The sequence below is a fragment of the Oncorhynchus clarkii genome, chromosome 20 (assembly GCF_045791955.1).
Source record: "Oncorhynchus clarkii lewisi isolate Uvic-CL-2024 chromosome 20, UVic_Ocla_1.0, whole genome shotgun sequence".
Lineage (NCBI taxonomy): Eukaryota > Metazoa > Chordata > Actinopteri > Salmoniformes > Salmonidae > Oncorhynchus > Oncorhynchus clarkii.
The window spans coordinates 42,884,590-42,896,621 of NC_092166.1; the positions used below are offsets into that span (position 1 = coordinate 42,884,590).

The 12,032-nt window shown below is 39.8% G+C and overlaps 1 protein-coding gene across 7 annotated transcripts in view; it reads left to right on the plus strand.

Moving 5' to 3' along the window:
• LOC139376382 (actin filament-associated protein 1-like 2) overlaps positions 1–11,013 on the plus strand; it is a 40,198-nt gene extending 29,185 nt beyond the window's left edge. For 4 of the 7 annotated variants that reach the window (XM_071118905.1, XM_071118906.1, XM_071118907.1 and 1 more), the window contains 7 exons: positions 3,772–3,983; positions 4,504–4,625; positions 5,371–5,491; positions 5,970–6,060; positions 7,150–7,316; positions 8,008–8,118; positions 8,293–11,013. In XM_071118905.1, coding sequence (XP_070975006.1) covers positions 3,772–3,983; positions 4,504–4,625; positions 5,371–5,491; positions 5,970–6,060; positions 7,150–7,316; positions 8,008–8,118; positions 8,293–8,319 — 851 coding nt within the window. In that variant the 3' untranslated portion in view covers positions 8,320–11,013. Of the gene's footprint in view, positions 1–3,771; positions 3,984–4,503; positions 4,626–5,370; positions 5,492–5,743; positions 5,851–5,969; positions 6,061–7,149; positions 7,317–8,007; positions 8,119–8,292 lie in introns of those variants that run through there. The other 3 variants (XR_011627912.1, XR_011627911.1, XM_071118909.1) reach the window with 3 other exon arrangements.
• The last annotated feature ends 1,019 nt before the right edge of the window (positions 11,014–12,032 follow it).

A 12,032-nucleotide genomic window follows, 5' to 3' on the forward strand; every position in this document is an offset into this window, starting at 1 on the left:
ATAGAGGCAACACTTGGATACATTTGGGAACGACGCTCACAGTAACCCTAATACCTTTCCCCAAACTGCCACTTTTTGGGGTAAGAAGTAATGCATGTATTTACGTGTTGAAGGTCTTCATCTGGTATCTCTGTTGGGCCCAGACCTTTGTGGAAAGGGTTCCGCTTTGTGAGAAGTGTTCGATTGGGCCTTCTTCTTCGGATAACCTTCCCCTTTGTTCTCAGGTGTAAGTCTCTGATTTTCCACAAGAGGTCACAATGTCCTTCTTCTTAGTTGCCTGTTTACTTGAACTGGTTCTGGAAGAGAGGTCTTCTGAGGACAGCTAATCAGCCATGTCGATGATCCCCAGAGTGATGATGAGAGCAGTGTAGCCGACGATGAATTGAAGAGAATAAACTACTTAAATTCACTTGCTTAGATAAAGTACTTAGAACAGCTACTCAACTGCAGCATTGATTGTTAGAGGTTCCTTTGTCTTCTTCCAGGGTCATGACTAATATAGACCAAGCCGTAGCTTGTGGTCATTTTAGTCTGGTATGTTAATTCTTAACTCAATCTTTTTTACACCCGGGTTAAAAGGGGGCATTTTTGTCATGCTGACACGCTCTCTGTGCTCCCTGGGTTGTGGCTAGTTACGAGGCAAAGTATTCTAATTACTATGATCTCATTAGAGAACTAAAATCACAGTCCTATCATCACAAAAACATTATCTTCATCATTGATATTTTCTACAACACGTAATGGATGTAAACCTGATATACACCGTGTAAAAGCTCCTCAAGTTACAATGTTTTGTTCTAATTTCTTTATACAATTTTTAATGACTTCACAAAATAGACAATAATTTTATATATTCCATCTCTCATCATTCCCAACATTCGGATGTTGAAATATATTGTCCCACGTTCATTGTTTGATGTTGAAGTTTTGGGAGGCACACTCTTCTGTAACAAAAATACATTCCATTCACCCATACTAAAGACCAGAAAGGAATCATCTGCTGCATTAGAATTAACGATCGAGGTGAGGTGTTATAAACCTCCACATCAATCCCCCACCCCCTCTATTTCACACAGAAAGTAGTATGTTCAATATGAAAGGCAAATTCATAAGCCCGCGTCCTCTCCTTCTCGAGCCAAAAGACCGATTTGCTTCAGGTGGTAACCTAACAAACGCACCAAATACGTTTGTTTTTCAAAAAAGAAGCCTGAAACCTTGAATAAAGACTGTTGACATCTAGTGGGAGCCATAGGAATTGCAATCTGGGTGACGGACATGCATAGAAATAATAGGTTTACATAATAAGAGCCTGGGAGCTCAAAAGCAAAATAATATTCTTCCGCCTGCCATGTCAATTATTTTATAGTCTCAGACATTATTTTAACAGTTTTAGAAACGTCAAAGTGTTTTATATCCACTGCTACCAATTATATGCATATCCTGGCTTCTGGGCCTGAGTAACAGGCAGTTTCTATTTTATTTATTTTATTTCACCTTTATTTAACCAGGTAAGCTAGTTGAGAACAAGTTCTCATTTACAACTGCGACCTTGCCAAGATAAAGCAAAGCAGTACGACACAAACAACAACACAGAGTTACACATGGAATAAACAAGCGTAAAGTCAATAACACTATAGAAAAAAAGAAAGTCTATATACAGTGTGTGCAAAGGGCGTGAGGAGGTAGGCAATAAATAGGCCATAGTAGTGAAGTAATTACAATTTAGCAGATTAACTTTATATGGCTGCAGGGGCAGTATTGAGTAGCTTGGATGAAAAGGTTCCCATTGTAAACGGCCAGCTCCTCAGTCTCAGTTGCTAATATATGCATATAGTATTGGATATAAAACACTCTAAAGTTTCCAAAACTGTCAAAATATTGTCTGTGAGTATACCAGAACTGATATTGCTGGCGAAAAACCCTGAGGAAAATCAAAACAGGAAGTGGCCTCTATTTTGAAAACTCCATGTTCCATAGCCTCCCTTTGCTCGATTTAAAGAGATATGAACCAGATTCCTTTTCCCATCGCTTCCTCAAGGTGTCAACAGTCTTCAGACATAGTTTCAGGCTTTTATTTTGAAAAATAACATCGTGTCAAGTGGTCACATGAGTTTTGCTTGCGCAACAGAATTTGGACAGCCATTGTTTTCCCCTCTCCTACTGTAAAAGACATTTGCGGTTGATATATTATCGATTATATATATATTGTTAAACCTGAGGTTTGATTATAAAAAACGTTTGACATGTTTCTGTGGACATAATGGAAACTATTTGGAATTTTCGTCTGCGTTGTCGTGACCGCTCTTTCCTGTGGATTTCTGAACATAACGCGACAAACAAACAGGTATTTTGGATATAAAAATCATCTTTATGGAACAAACGGAACATTTGTTGTGTAACTGGGAGTCTTGTGAGTGAAATCATCCGAAGATCATCAAAGGTAAAGAATTAATTTGATTGCTTTTCAGATTTTCGTGACCGAGCTACCTGATGCTAAGTGTACTTAATGTTTATGGTGCGATCGATAAACTTACACAAACGCTTGGATTGCTTTCGCTGTAAAGCATAATTTCAAAATCTGACAAGCAATGAATGAGCCTGACGCAACAGATAAGAACGTTTAGCTTAAATTATTTATAAACTATTCGGCTATTTCTTCACATTAAATGCGCAGTAATGCACACACAGCAGTAGGCTATAAGCGTGAATGTTCCATTACCCGGAAAACACCATTCTCAAAAGTGACCACAAATGCGATTATGCATGTAATGCTTTTATTAAAGAGGTGTATTGTTATGGTGAAAATGTTCTACCCCAAGCTTGAAACTCACAAGCTGCATATATATGCGAGTTAGGCTCTACACCTGTTGTAAAGCAGATGAATGTGCTTTAGTTGTGATACAACTCTTATAAAAACATATAGGCCTATGGTCTAGGCTACATGAGGTGTATGACTATGATTTTAAAAAGTCACAAAAGTATGCGCTGTTTGCATTAAACTGGGCATCATTCACAAGTGATAATATATAATTCACAAGTGATAGGCTAACATTGTCACCCATCAGATTATTCCTGATTTAATCTTGTCTTTACATATACTAAATAATATATGTGTGACATTTGGTTTGATTTAGAATGGAGCATGATTATGCACCTGTCTTGAAATAGGGGCAGCGGAAAAAAAATAATTTAATCTATGCAGTTATATAGCGAATCGAGGACACTTTTCCTGTGGTTCATTTTCATGCCAGCCAGGTAGGCTATACGCCTGCTTTAAAGAGAAGCAATGTGCTTAATATTAGGAAAGTTGAGAAATAAATATAGTAGGCCTAGCCTATAGAAAGTTGATGGGATTATACGATTTTTAATAGAGGCCATCACTGTTTTCTCACGCAATTGCATAGCCTATAGCAAAGTTGTGCAACATGAGCTCATGTGCTCTCATGAAGTGTTTGATTTGATTTTTGATTACGTTTGTATTGATGTTAGAGTGATTAGAGGGACAATAGAGAGCGGAGCACTTGGCAGTTAGCAAGTTTGTTAGGCTACCAATGAGCATCAGCAGCATCAGAGCTTGGAGAAGCCTAATTACCGTGACTAAACGGTCACGTGGAATTTGACTGTCTTCATGACTCGTGACCGCCGGTATGGTGGTATTACGGTCACCCGAACAGCCCTAGTCATAACCATAGCCTGGTCTTGCACTAACTCCTATCTCATCTACCCTAAGGCTCTCGTGCCCTTTGACCCTGTTTCCTGTTTGGGCTGCAGGGTTTCTAAATGTGCTGATGAACTGCCAGTGGCAGAGCCTGTGGTGTCAGGTTGAGGGCGGGGTCCTGAAGATGTACCGAGACAGGGGCTGTGAAAAGAGCCCCCAGTATATGGTGCCATTGAGAGGCTGCCAGGTTCGACCAGACCCCGACATGCCTCAGGCCTACCGCATCACTGTGGTCCAACACGGAGACCAGGTGGCAGTACTGGAGGTAGAGCTCTGGGGTGAAGTTCCCCTTAGGTACATATCTAGGATCAGCTTCCCCTCCCCCAATCTTAATTATTGGGGGGAATGCAAAACTGACCCAAGATTAGCATCTAGGGGGAACTTCACCCTTCTCCCTGGTAAAAAATATGTTGAAAAGGTTGGATATTCATCCAGGGCTTTTGGTGTTGTAAAGGGGGCCAGAGTTCATTGGATCACTGAGTCACTTAACGTCATTGTGGTTCAATTTGATCATTCTGGACAGTCATTTCACACTCTTACATTTTTTTTTATAGAGAAACTTGTTATGTACATGATCACTACCAAACGCAACCCAGCTATTTCTTTATATAAAATAATTTAAAAAACCCAAAATTAGCTGTGCAGGATAAAATAGGACCAAATTATTCCTGGAACAGTGCATGGAGTGTTGTTGAACCTCTCCTTCTCTCTCTGTCTTCCTCGTTCTCTTTATCACTCTCTCACACAACCCTCCCTTGCTCTGTTCATCCATGTCTCTGTTCCAGGCCAGCTGTGCAGATGAGAAAGAACAGTGGGTGCAGCTCCTGCAGGATGGGAGTGTAAGTCACGGTCAGGCTGACTCTCTGTACCACCATGACATCACCTCAAAGCCTGCTGGAACACTGAGGTAATACATTTTCACAGTGGTCACTATATCCTTTACTATGTCTTGATTTATAGAGGTCTTCTCGGGTCCAAAAGGTTGGCCTGGACCCAAACGGATACAATGTTTTTTATTAAAGGGTGACCCAGACCTGAATGGACTGAGAATAATCCGACCTGAACAGGGATGGACCCGACAATAACCAGACCTAGACCTGATCCATACCCTTATGGGTCCGGGTCTAGACCAGACCCGATTGGACCCGAGTGAACAAAAAAGTTTATCGACCAAGTTGCTCTTCTGGTTAACAAATAGGTCTTTATATGTTGGCTAGGCCTTCTATAAGTCAATAAATTCCCCTTAGTACCGTAAAATAAATATGCTGCATGCTATGCAGACCGTGGTCGGGTCCATTCAGGTCCACTCGGGTCTATCAGCCGTAGTTGCATAGACCAGATGACAATCAATCAGGATCCAACACAGACCCGAGGGAAAAGTTCAAATTTTGGACCCGGATCAGGTCTCTGGTATTTCTTGTTCAGTCGGACCCGTGACGACCTCTAGTGTGATGATCTACAATGAAAATCTACAGAACATGGTCAATATCCACAAAGTGTGTCTGAGTAGGATTGCTGATCTAAAATCAGATTTGCTAGATTTAATATACAAATCCTAGATCAGTATGCCTACTCTAAGACAAGTTGTGAACACAGGCCCTGAACTATGTATATAAATGCATACTTGATTAACATTTTTTTCTTACTATCAGTGGTTTAAAGGAACTAAGGTTCCCAACCTCAAACATGTACATTGACGACCCCTTTCACCAGATCTGTGGAAGTGGCAAATCGCAACCCATCTACTCCAACACAGCCATACTGGAGCACATGGTACGTCCATTCTGGGGGGGAGAAACAGGAGCTGTAAATTAGTTGTATAGGGAGATATTATAGAGGGATATTCCGATTTCACTCCTTTGCTACTATTTTCTTGGGTTCTGTGAGACAAAGACAGGGATTCAAACCAATGCACATGGACTTCTAAAGGCAACTCATGTTTGAGCTGACATCCATGTCGTGAACGGTGAATACAATCTCCAGGAATGTCTGTAAAATTGCCTTTAAAAGTCTCTCTTTGCGCAGGTAGTTAATATGAGTTGGTTTGAATCACTGCCTAAAACACTGTACAGCGTTGTGTGTCCAGGGTTCCGAGAGACTTTGACTTCAGGCTTGAATAAGGGCACATTCAGGTGATAGTCAGAGGCGTACATACATTTATTTAATTAACAGCAAAAAACTGTAAACAGAAAACAGTACAAAGAAGTCAGTGTGATATTTCAATAGATTTCCTTTGTTTTGCTCTCATCAGTTCCAGAATTCCCAAAATGTTGCCAGGGGAGAGTTGGTGTCATCCAAGGATTCAGTCGACTACAGCAACACTGAAATCTTTAACAACCACAGTGAGTCGGATTCGACTTTGAAGTAAAACAATTCCTTTACATTTAGCTTGAATTAGAAAAATGTCTACATAATTGTATGTTATAACAGATTCTCTGCACAGAATTTTCCATCATCATCCCATAGTTTATGTTGAAGTTGCATTCTGTTGCATCAATGTAAAACACTACAGACACAACGGCATAGTGCTTTATAGTGGTGGGAACCTGTTTACGCTGGTCTCTACCCCACTGTTTTTGAGGAGATTAGATCAAATATAAACGTCTGGGACTACTTCATATAATGCCCCCAAGCTTTGGGTTATTTAAGCGCTAAGGGCTGAATATAGAGTCTGATCCCAGACCGGTTTGTGCTATCATGCCAAACATGAAAATGAGTGACATGGTAGCGCAAACACATCTGGGACCAGGCTACTGAACACAGCTAAAAAAAATAGTGTGCAGGCCATGAGGGCATGTAAGGCCACGGTTCCTCCAGGTCTTTACTCACCATTAAGCAGTGAGCTAGGATTCCTTCTCAAAATTGTGGAGGGATGTCAATGTTCTAGGTGAATGGAATAATGCGTAGTCAGGCGCAGGACACAGGTATGAGTAAAAGCCACGATATTTACTCAAATTCAACAATAAACATAAACAATCCAGATGACGTACAAGTAACCACTTGACAAAAACAATCAAACACAAAACAACAGGGGAAGCCAGAGGGTTAAATAAGGAACACTGATTATGGAATGGAAACCAGGTGAGTATAATGAAGACAAAACCAAATGAAAATGAAAGATGGATCGGTGGTGACTAGAAAGCCGGTGAGGCGGAAGTCCTGACAAGGGAAATGCGCCTATGTGCTCTGATTTTGGAAAGCACTGGTTAGCTGTCGTTTCTGGTGTTTTGGTATTTTTTCTCTGCCTTTTTGCAGAATGTTTTCCTGTCAACAAAACTCATTTGAGTCTTTAGAATAGAGTTGAGTTCCATCTTTAAATGTCAATTTGGTGCTATTGCTATTACAATATTACTTAGTGTTAATTTATTTTGTACACGTATTTCATGTAAGTATTTACTGCACATTTGTGACAGTTTACGGCTCTTTAACAGGTAGAAAATTGTGTGAGGTGGAGCTGGGGGTTCAGGAACTGGACTTGACCGGGAAGAGGTGGTTGCATCTAAGAGCTGGATCAAAGATTAACCTCATCACTGCACGGAAGACAACCAAACACACCTCTTTCAGGCAGTCTCTGGCCTTCTGTACAGAGCGGGCACAGGTACGCTGCCACCCACAACCCTGTTATGCCACCCATAGAATTCTCATCCCTGAAAATATCCAGGGCCCGTATACATAAAGTGTTTCAGAGCAGAAGTGCTGATCTAGGATCCCGTCCCCCATGTCCATATAATCATATTCATAATGCTCTAAAATGCAACACTGATCTTAGAGCAGCACTCCGTCCCTGAGAAGCCTTATAAATATGGGTTCAGATAGCCTACAGTGATGTTTTGTGGCACAATACTGTCACTTGGTGTTTTGAATACTCAACACAACCACTAGTGTGTTATACTGAAAAAACAAATGGATTCATAGTGTGACATGGGTTGACCAAACAGAATTGGTCAAATTCCTAAGGTGACTCATTAATAAATCAGGGACAAAACATCATGGGCCGACCAAAGTTGCTTGACACATTGTAAACTCTCCTTACCAGTACGTCACTGTATTGGAGTTTGTGTTTTATCTACTCTTGGCAGGGTCATTGTGACATTGTGGTAAAGTTGGAGCGCCTTTAAAAAAACATGAGCTGGCGCACACCCAGAAAAATATATTTTATGTGGAGGTGCTGACTAAAGCACACTCCATATTTAAACTCCCAGTAATTTATTGGGTAAATCAATTGGAGCTCCTGACAGCATGGGTCTACTCTAAGGTCTGTGCTCATTTTAATGGCCTTGTCTCCACAGGGTGGGTTATTCAATCCGCTAATGCGACGAACAACCTCCGCTAAAAACTCACTGAAAAGAGCCCCTTCCACCCTATTTATTGAGCATGGCAAGGTGTTTCAGAGAAATAAGGTACGTTTTGGCCTAAATATGGTCTGATAATCTGATGAGTAATATATTCTGAACATCACTCTGCCCCATTGAGACAACCATATCAAGACAATTAAATGGAGGAATGTAAGTCAAATTGCTAAATATAATTGTTACATTTAATGTACCGTGTGTTCTTTTTGTTTGTATTTTTAGGAGTGGGAGACAAAGGCCTTTACTTGATACTGGTCATTCTGGTAACAATTACCTTGTACTGTACACATTCCCTGACTTATATGAAGAGTTTAATTTGCAAATGTTGTACTGTATATCCATTTTCAGAAATGTTGGTAAATTAGCTTTTATTGTTTAAAGAAATTATGAAAGCGACTGGCTTGTTTTTTCACTATCTAATCATGGCGTTGGGTGACAGAAATGGATTTGTTTCAAATCTAACACTTCATGGTTTCATTTCAGAGAGACAACTAATCATATTATTTAGCTAAATGTTATATATCCACCTTACTCTCAGAGAAATAAGTAGTATTGCTAGGTGACAGTAGTATTGCTTTGTGACGGGATCCCAATCCAAGATGGCAGCATGTCAAGTCATTTGTCTGTGACTAATAGTTTTTAACCTACTAATAACCTATTAATTTATGGTGGAGCAAATCTACACTTTCCTTGTTGTGTAGTGCAAATTATTAGTTTTGCTGGTGTAAAGATCACAGGTCTCCCTCAACTCGGATAATTTTTTATTGCTATTGGCACCTCCCTACTCGAAGTTTACCAAAGTAAACCTCTCTCTGCCTGGCCTGGGTTCTATTCTCTGCTTTCCCACAGCGGAGTGTCTCGTCCAAGCTGCTCCTATTTGCTCTCCACCTGGCTGTCAGCGGCAGCTCAACAATCCCCAACCCGTTCTCTCAATCGACCCCCACACCCAATCTACTCACACGAGCACACACTCACATACAGACTCATATATACACACAGTCCTTTTCTCCCCTTACCTTTCCTTCGTCTCTATTTCTTAAATTTCTCAGAAAAAAATTACATTTTTGTGGTATTGCTTTGTGCACTGACTTTACTAAACTCTGGAGAAAACTAACATTGTCGCTGGGTGAGTATATCTGATCATGTGCTCTCCCGTCCATTTGACATTTTGTCTGCGGGAACTCGCTCTTTTTTACTCGGTCCACTCATCCAAATGGATGCATTTGTGGCATGATGTGAACAGTACGAACTTGTGTCACTACCAAAGTCTAATGGTTTAAAATTACTGTTTTGTATTGTCTGGAATCTCACTTGTAGAATTCACTTGTAGTAGGTCTCTTAAAAAAGAGAAGCCGTGAAAGGTTATTAAACAGAGGTGCCTAGTTATTCTTCTTTGTTAATATCAGGTAACGTGCAACCTAACCCTGGCCCTGATATGCAATGTCTCCAAATCCCCTCTGATTTTATGTTTCGATCTGGTTTTGGTATTTTTCATTTAAATGAAACATTTTAATATTGTTGTCTAAAATTGATGGGGATAGGATTTGGGCTAAATCAAATGATGCTGATGTAATTGTGTTTTCTGGAACCTGGTTCAGCAAGTCTGTTCCTGATAGGGATATTTGTATAAATGGTTACAATGTATATCACACTGATTGAGTTAAGAAAGGTGGGGTGTGGCTATATATGTAATGACTAAGTGTGGCAAAGTCTGAAACTATTTGTAAACAGTTGGAATTTCTTGCTTTGAATATTGAGGTTTCAAAGGGTCTCTCTATAACTGTGATTGGCTGTTATAGACCCCCCTCTGCTCTCTGTGATGCATTTTCCTCTCTGATGAACCTTATGTCTAAACTTATTTACAGTTAAATGATCTTGATTGGTGATCTCAACTGGTGTTGGTTAAAGCCGGTGTCTGATGATTTTAAAATGTATTGTAATTCTATGAATCTTACCCAGTTGATTAACTCACCCACCCATCGAAATCTCAAATGTCCACCGAAATCTACCCTGATTGATTTGATATTGACAAATGTTCCACATAAATATTCTGTGGTTGGTGTTTTCTGTAATGATTTAAGTTACCATTGTGCTGTTGTTGCTGTTAGAAATACTAAGGTTCATAAGACAAACCCATGCTTTATTTGTAAGATCAATTTTAAGAGTTTTAATGAGCAGGATTTCTTTCATGATTTGTTTTATTTTGACTGGAGCTTATTCCTGATGTGAAAACTGCCTGAATATTATTTCATTATGTTTTCTTCCAAATAGTAAACAAGTATGCCCCATTCCACAGGTTCAGAGTTAAAGGGCGAAATAATCCATGGTTTTCTTCTGAGCTGTCTTGTATTATTCACAAACATAATCTAGCCTGGGCTAAAGCAAGGAAATCATGTTCTGATACTGATTGGCCTCTTTTTAGGCAGCTATGAAACAAGTGTTCTTCTCTTCTCAGGAAGGCCAAGTCTGAATATTTTATGTCTGTTACCACTGATAACCTGAATGACTGTCACGCCCTGACCTTAGAGATCCTTTTTATGTCTCTGTTTTGGTTTGGTCAGGGCGTGAGTTGGGGTGGGAATTCTATGTTTTGTGTTCTATGTTTTCTATTTCTTTGTGTTTGGCCGGGTATGGTTCTCAATCAGGGACAGTTGTCTATCGTTGTCTCTGATTGGGAACCATACTTAGGTACCCTTTTCCCACCTGTGTGTGTGGGAGGTTGTCTCTGTTTAGAGCACTTTGCTTGTGAGCGTCATGGTTTGTTTTTGTAGTGTTTATTGTTTTGTTTGGCGTCATTTTGCTTAAAATAAAGAAAATGTACGTTCACCGCGCTGCACCTTGGTCCTCATCCTTCAACAGCCGTGACAATGACCCTAGAAAGTTTTGGAAGGCTATTAGGTGTATGTCTGGTAATGTTAATAAATTACTGTCATGTGTATTGAAGAACTCTGTTGCTGTATTTGAGACAACTGAAATGCTGAATCGTTTCAATGAGCACTTTGTGTAATCTGGTAGGCTGTTTGATTTAGTATCCTCTTTCTCTGCACAAACCTATGTGGATGAAACGGTGAGAGCTGGTCAAACCTTTAGCTTTTTGCTATTCTCAGTGCAGTAGGTACATAAAGACCTCAAATCCTTAGATCAGAGAAAGCCTGCAGATCCTGATCTTCTTGATCCCTGCTTTTTAAAACTGGCAGCTGATTTCTGAACCACTTACATATCTGTTAAATTTAACCCTGGAATATAATGAAATTCCAAAGAACTGGAAATCAGAATTTGTCCTACCACTTTTAAAAGGGGGAGATCCAACTCTTTTATATAATTATAGGCCAATCTCAAAGCTGTCACCCCTGGCGAAAATACTTGAAACCCTTGTTAGTGAACAGCTAAACTAGCTTTTATATACTAACTCTATTTTATAAATTTATCAATGCACAATTACAGCAGCCATGAAGGTTTTAAATGATATCACTGAAGCCCTTGACAAAAAACAGTACTGTGTCTAACTTTTTATCGATCTCTCTAGGCTTTTGATACAGTTGATCATGCTATACCGAGGCAGAGATTGTCGAACGTAGATCTTTCGGAGCATGCAGTTGCATGGTTTGCTAACTATCTGTCTCATAGAACTCAGTGCACTCAAGTTGATGGGCTTATTTCTGTTAACTTGTCTGTCTACAATGGTTAGCCCCAGTGCTCTGTACTTGGTCCCCTTTTATTCACTTTTTATATAAATAATTTAGACAAAAATTAGCAACTTTACTTTTATGCTGATTATTATGTGTTGTACATCGTCTCTCACAAAAACGTCCCAGAACTTGCAAACTGCTTTTTACACTGTTCAACATACTTTGTTAATTGAAGCTTATCCTCAAACCTGACAAAACTAAACTGTTTTCTAAAGAAAGAAATTCTGAACCTTTTACCTATTACTACCTGTCAGGGCAATGAGATTGAAGCTG